Raw genomic sequence first — 6050 nt, 5'->3', positions numbered from 1 at the left:
GGATCTATGAAAAAAATAATTTTTTCTATTTTTTGAAAAGTATATAACTTTTCTATTGTTGACAAAAATTTATAAAAATTTTAGAAACAAATTTTCAGAATGCTCTCGATTTTTTAATTTTGTTTGGAAATATCTGATTAACGAACTTAACCTTCATTTTGAGTACCTTCAGTAATGTATCAAATGCGGACTCGTTTGGACATATCTTCAAAGTTAGCATGGCTACAACGTTCAGGTAACCATACGTACAGACATACAGACAGAGAGACAGACACCGACAAAATTTTATGATTTTCGGATTCTGTGCGTGCCGAAACGTGAAGATCCCTCTGAATGATCCTGCTCCTCGTATCAGTGATCCCATTTGAGTGCTTCAGTTCTTGGAATAAGATAAATTCCAGGACGCAAATGAGCCATAAGTTTGCCTGGAATATATTGAAATTAAGTTAGTTCGCTTTTGTTAAAAATGGATGTTTTCAACCAAAAATGGAGAACTTTAAAAAATTTCCAGGATTTTCAAAGATTTCAAAGGGTGTGTAAGATTGTATGAAATTTAAAAAAATTCAAAGGGCTTTTTAATTAATTTCAATATTTGAAAATGATTCTAAAGGATTTTAAAAGTTATTTTTAAAATTCCGAGTTTTTTTAAAGAGCTTTAATAAATTGAAAGGAATTTCAAAAGAATTTAAGGGTTTTGAAATATTTCAAAGTATTTAAAAATATTCCAAGGTATTTTCAATTGATTGTAGTAACTTAATGGGGATTCAAAGGTTTTGAAATATTTTAGGCTATTTTTACAAATTTCAAGACATTTCTAAGAAATTTCAAGGGATTTCACAGAATGTGTACAGTTCTACGAAAGTTAAAAAACTTCCAAGCAATTTTGAACTGGCTTAAATAATTTTAAGGGATTAGGCTCTTAAAATGTTTAAATAAACTTTCCGCGATTGCAGGAAATATCAGATTTCATTAAATTTGAAGAGATTTTGAATATTCCAAAAATTATTATTAATTTAACCTGAATTTGTTTAATTCATCCGAATTTTTTTTAATTCAGACAATTCTATCGAATGACATTTTTGATTTTCATTCTATTCTTTCAAATATTCTTAGATTTTTTTTAATTTTTGAAAATATTTTTTGTTTTCAGTTCACAATAACTGAGTTCTTCTCGTGTTTCTTAAACTCCCTTTAAAATTAATTTTATTGAAATCAATGGAATTTTAAGCCTTTTTCCAATTTTTAAAAATTCATTACAATTCAACTTGAATTTTTGTAAGTCTTGTAAATCGAATGAAGGTAGCGACTTGACTGGAATTTACTTCTAAACGCAGTAAAATTACAATTTTCTTTATTTTAATCAGTTGGATCAGTTTAGAAAAGTGATCTCTACTTTATCTAACATCGCAGACTTTCCAGACTATCTCAGTTTATCTCAGTTTACTCTAACTAAATCATCATTTTTATTGCATTTTTTAATATTTTTTTATTCATTAAGAAATTAAACTAGTTGTTTGAAAATTTATTCACTTTGTGAAAAATTTGCCTTTTTGGTAGAAAATTAATCATTATGGTTGAAATTTAATTAATTCTACCTAAATTTTGAATGTATATTTTCGGTTAAAATTGATCTTTTCTTGTTAGGAATTTAATAATTTGTTAAAAATTCCAGTATTACGCTTTAATATGAACCTTTTTTTTTAATTCAACTATTAGGTTGGTTACAATTCATCGGTTAAAAGTTAAACTTTTTTGTTTAGAGTTAAATTTTTTTGGTTGAATATTCATCATTTTAATTGAAAATAAATTTCTTTAGTAGAAATATGAGCTAATTGATCGAAAACTTTTGTATGAAAAGGAATTTTTGCCGAAAATGTATATACCTGAAGTTCTAAACGTTCAAATGAACGAAATATTTTTCGACATTTCTATTTTACCCATGAATGTTGTTCCAACTGAAATTTAAATGATGCATTTTAATTCTTTTTTAATAATAATTTATTTACAGGTTAAATTTAGAAATATTTTAGCACTTTTCCTGGTTTACAAAGTTCTCAGTAAAAAATGTCGATCATTTGAACGTTCAGAACTTCAACCATATGAAAATGTAACTATTTTGTTAAAAATTTATTTCTTTTTTGTTTGAAAATTATTTTTATTAACAAAAAATTATTATTAAACTATTCTTCCCGTAAATATTCCATGCTTTCATATGAAAGTTCGTCTCTTTGGTGGAATATTCACTTATTCACTTTCTTTTTTAATAAAACAGAAAGTTGTTTCAAAATTTCAAAATTTTGGAAAAACTGAAATAAAAATTTGTAAAAGAATACATACAAATGGTCAATATACCAAAAATATATTTTTTTTCTTTGTATATATTATATTTAAATTAATAAATTTATTATGATGATTATGTAAATAATGTCAAAAATTTTGCTAAAGGAACATTTTATGAATAGAAACGTTTTTTGTTGTGCCATTTTGTGCTGTGTTATTCAGCTCTGGTTTCATAGTAAAATCGTTTTCGGAAAGAATTACATCATGCAACAAATGAAGACCGAAAATGCAATTAACGAAATCCCTGCTATTGACGCTAATGGGCATGCGGAAGACGCTAATGAGGAAATGCCCCTCAAAGTTCAAGCGGCTGCGAAAAATTAAATTAAATCGAAGTCGGCGATATTCATTTTTTGTAATGTAGGCCCTGCAGGGCTAATATGAGTAAGACAGTATAAATCTCAGGTGTACTTTTACAAAATGAACTGTATAATCGCATAACCTAAAAGTGAAATATAAACTGAAGGCAGTTTTTTTCCCCCGTAAAGACGCTTCTTTCGGAGCAGTAAATATTACGTACCTCTCTGAAAGTAGTAAAATTACAAGAAATATTTTTTACAGTGATGGATAAAAAATACCAATTTATAGGTTACTTCGCCGGATTTCCTGGATGTTAATCCTAATCTATCTTTGGGTATCTCTGGGTTCCTCTGAAAAGTAAAAAAACACAACACGCACTAACACTGAAAAACAGAAAAACAATGCAACACTGCACGATTAAATAGTTGCACTTGACGAAAACAACTATTTATTTCGGACTTTACGAAAGTCACGAAACTGTAACAAACCGAGTTTGTTTTGAAAACACGCGTTATAACCGGCAATCGAGCGTTTGTGCGCTCTTCGGTCAAATTTGTATCCCGCGTGCATCGCCCTCAGTGCCGTGGCTTGCGTTTCAAGCGCCCGAAGCGATTTGCAAATTTCGTATTACATACATTATGAGCATTACATTAAAAATGAAATAAGTATTCAGTAACTACAAAAAATCATATCATTTAATTTAATCATTTCTTATCTTTTTAATCATTAATACTAATTTATGCATTTGAAATTGTGTACATTAATTAAAAAGAATATAACCATTTTTATTACATGTATATTTAAAAATATTTAACATTTATTTATCGACCAACTGTAATTCCAATAGTTTCGACAAAAAAGATTAAATTTCTACAAGGAAAGACGAGTATTCAATCAAATACAAAAATTTTCATCTAAAAAACATCAGTTTTCAATGGAACATAGAATAGTTAAATTTGTAGTTTAAAAAAAATTAATTTTTAACATTAACAAAAACAAAATTTTCTACATAAAAGGAAAGTTTTCAACAAACAAATTTTTGGACAAAATATGAACCATCAACCGAAAAAAAACTAAATTTTTAATAAGGTTATTGTACTTTTAAGCAGAAAAGGTGAAAAATCGTTAAAATTCTTTGAAATCGCCTCAATTATTGAAATTAATTGAAAATTCCTTGGAACTTTTTAAAACATCCTCAAATATTTAAAATATTTTAAAATCGCTTAAAATTGTTCAAAGCTCTTGAAAATTTCTTGCAATCTTAAAAATACCCTGATATATTTTGAATTCTTTAAAATCTTATACTAAATTATCGAAATCAATTGACAATTCCTTGGAATATATTGAAATATGCTGAGATATATCAAATCTTTGAAAATGTCATATTAAATTACTGTAATCAGTTGAAAATTCCTTGGAACCTTTTAAAATACCGTAAGTTCTCTCAAATTTTTCAGATCTTTTAAAATATTTTTTAAATACTTACTTTTTTATATTTCTGATATACTTTCGAATTTTTGTGAATAACCCTTCTAAAATTTTCTAAATTAAAAAATTAAACATGTTTTGAAATCTCTTGAAATTTTTTAAAGCTCTTGAAAATTCCTTTAAATTAAAAAAATATCCTGAAATACTTCACATCCTTTAAAATCTCATATTAAATTACTGCAATCAATTGAAAATTCCTTGGTATCTTTCAAAATGTTCTCAAAAATTTAAAATCTTTAAAAATCTTTTGAAATCTTTTGAAATTTTTTATCAATCCGATTGAAATTTAGAAAACAGAAAATTTCAAAACGTTAAATTGACATAGGAAACAAGGGACTAGGCATGCCATTGCGGGGGTGATGCAATGAGGGGGGAGGTTTGCCACCTTTTCATGCCCCGCGACAAACATGGCAGCTCCCACATGTTTATATTTTCATGCACAGTTAGTCGGCAAAAATGCTCGTGCGCATAATCAAATGGCACATCGTAAGATGGCGGCTCTCCCCACTCATGGAATTCTCCCCCTTCCTATGGATTCCACCCCGCTTGCCCAAGTTAGGAAGACATGCCTAGTGCCGTGTTTCCTATGTTCATGCTTGTTTCCTATGTCCATGTGCCCATCAGAAATACCGACTGCTGCCGATGAAATTGACAACTGCTCCCTGTTTCACAAGTACAGGTTCATATTTAGTGGAAATTTTTTTACAACTTTGTTGCTAAATGGGGTACACAAACCTAATTTACTGTCGGCTCTTGTCTTTTCCGACGTTTCAGGCCGAGATTTGCATTCTACAAAAAGTTATTAGATTAAAAAAATTTCAAGGTGAGAAAGAAAATCTGACAAAAAATAGTCTCAGTTTTCCTGTCGTTGCAAACAATTTTTAGTGAAATTCCTACCTAAATGAAGTGCATAATCGTCTTTTATGGTCTTCTGGTACTTTTTCCAAAGTTTTAGTGTAATATTTTATATAGAAAAAAAGTTCTTAGATTAAAAAAAAAATCCATTGAATGGATAAAATGAGGTCGGTAATATAGGTATTTCGCTGTGTCACATGTCCTAAAATTTCAAATCTAAAAAGATCAGCTATCAACAAAAAATGGAATCGTTATATTTTCAACTAAAAAGATGAATCTTCAACCAAAATTATGAATATTTGACTGGAAATTTTTAATATTCAACCCAAAATACGAACTTTCTAAGAAGAAGCATAACTTTCTACAAAAAAGATTATTTTTCAACAAAGCACATGCTTTTTAAACGAAATAGTGAAATTTCAAACTAAAAAAGATCCGCTATCAACCATAAACTGAATGGTTGAATTTTTGGTTAAAATCATTAATTTTCAATTAAACTATCGAATTTTTAACTAATATAATGAATCATACACTGAAAAGATTAATTTTCTACAAAAAAAAAAAAACAAAGAAGATTTCTCAAGAAATTACATATATAACAAAATACATAGTTGTATTTTGAACTAAAAATTATAAATTTTCAACAAAATAGATCAATTTCAAACTGAAAAAGATCAGCTGTGAACCAAAAATGCAATCGTTTTATTTTCAACTAAGATATGAATGTTCAACAAAAGTTATGAATATTTAACGGGAATTTTTAAATATGCAACACAAAATACGAACTTTCAAAAAAGAAGAATTACTCACTACCAAAAAACGTACTTTTCAACAAAGCACATGCTTTTTAAACGAAATAGTAAAATTTTTAATTAAAGCAGATCGACTTTCAAACCAAAAATTGAATGGTTTAATTTTTTGTTAAAATAATTAATTTTCAACTAAACTGTCGAATTTTTCACTAATATAATGAATCATACACTGAAAAGTATAATTTTCTACAAAAAAGATTTCTCAACAAATTACATAAATAAAAAACTAAATACGTCGTTGGATTTTGAACTAAA

At 27.6% G+C, this 6050-nt stretch overlaps 1 protein-coding gene across 1 annotated transcript in view; it reads right to left on the bottom strand.

The window, feature by feature from the left end:
• Positions 1-336: 336 nt before the first annotated feature.
• The window catches only part of LOC117170224 (serine/threonine-protein kinase ppk30), a 543229-nt gene continuing 537515 nt past the window's right edge, over positions 337-6050 (bottom strand). The window contains exon 11 of the mRNA XM_033356845.1: positions 337-425. Coding sequence (XP_033212736.1) covers positions 352-425 — 74 coding nt within the window. The 3' untranslated portion in view covers positions 337-351. The remainder of the gene's footprint in view (positions 426-6050) is intronic.

Source organism: Belonocnema kinseyi, chromosome 3, assembly GCF_010883055.1.
Source record: "Belonocnema kinseyi isolate 2016_QV_RU_SX_M_011 chromosome 3, B_treatae_v1, whole genome shotgun sequence".
Classification (NCBI taxonomy): domain Eukaryota; kingdom Metazoa; phylum Arthropoda; class Insecta; order Hymenoptera; family Cynipidae; genus Belonocnema; species Belonocnema kinseyi.
Note: the sequence above shows the minus strand (reverse complement) of the source record. Positions and strands in the feature narration are given on the sequence as shown.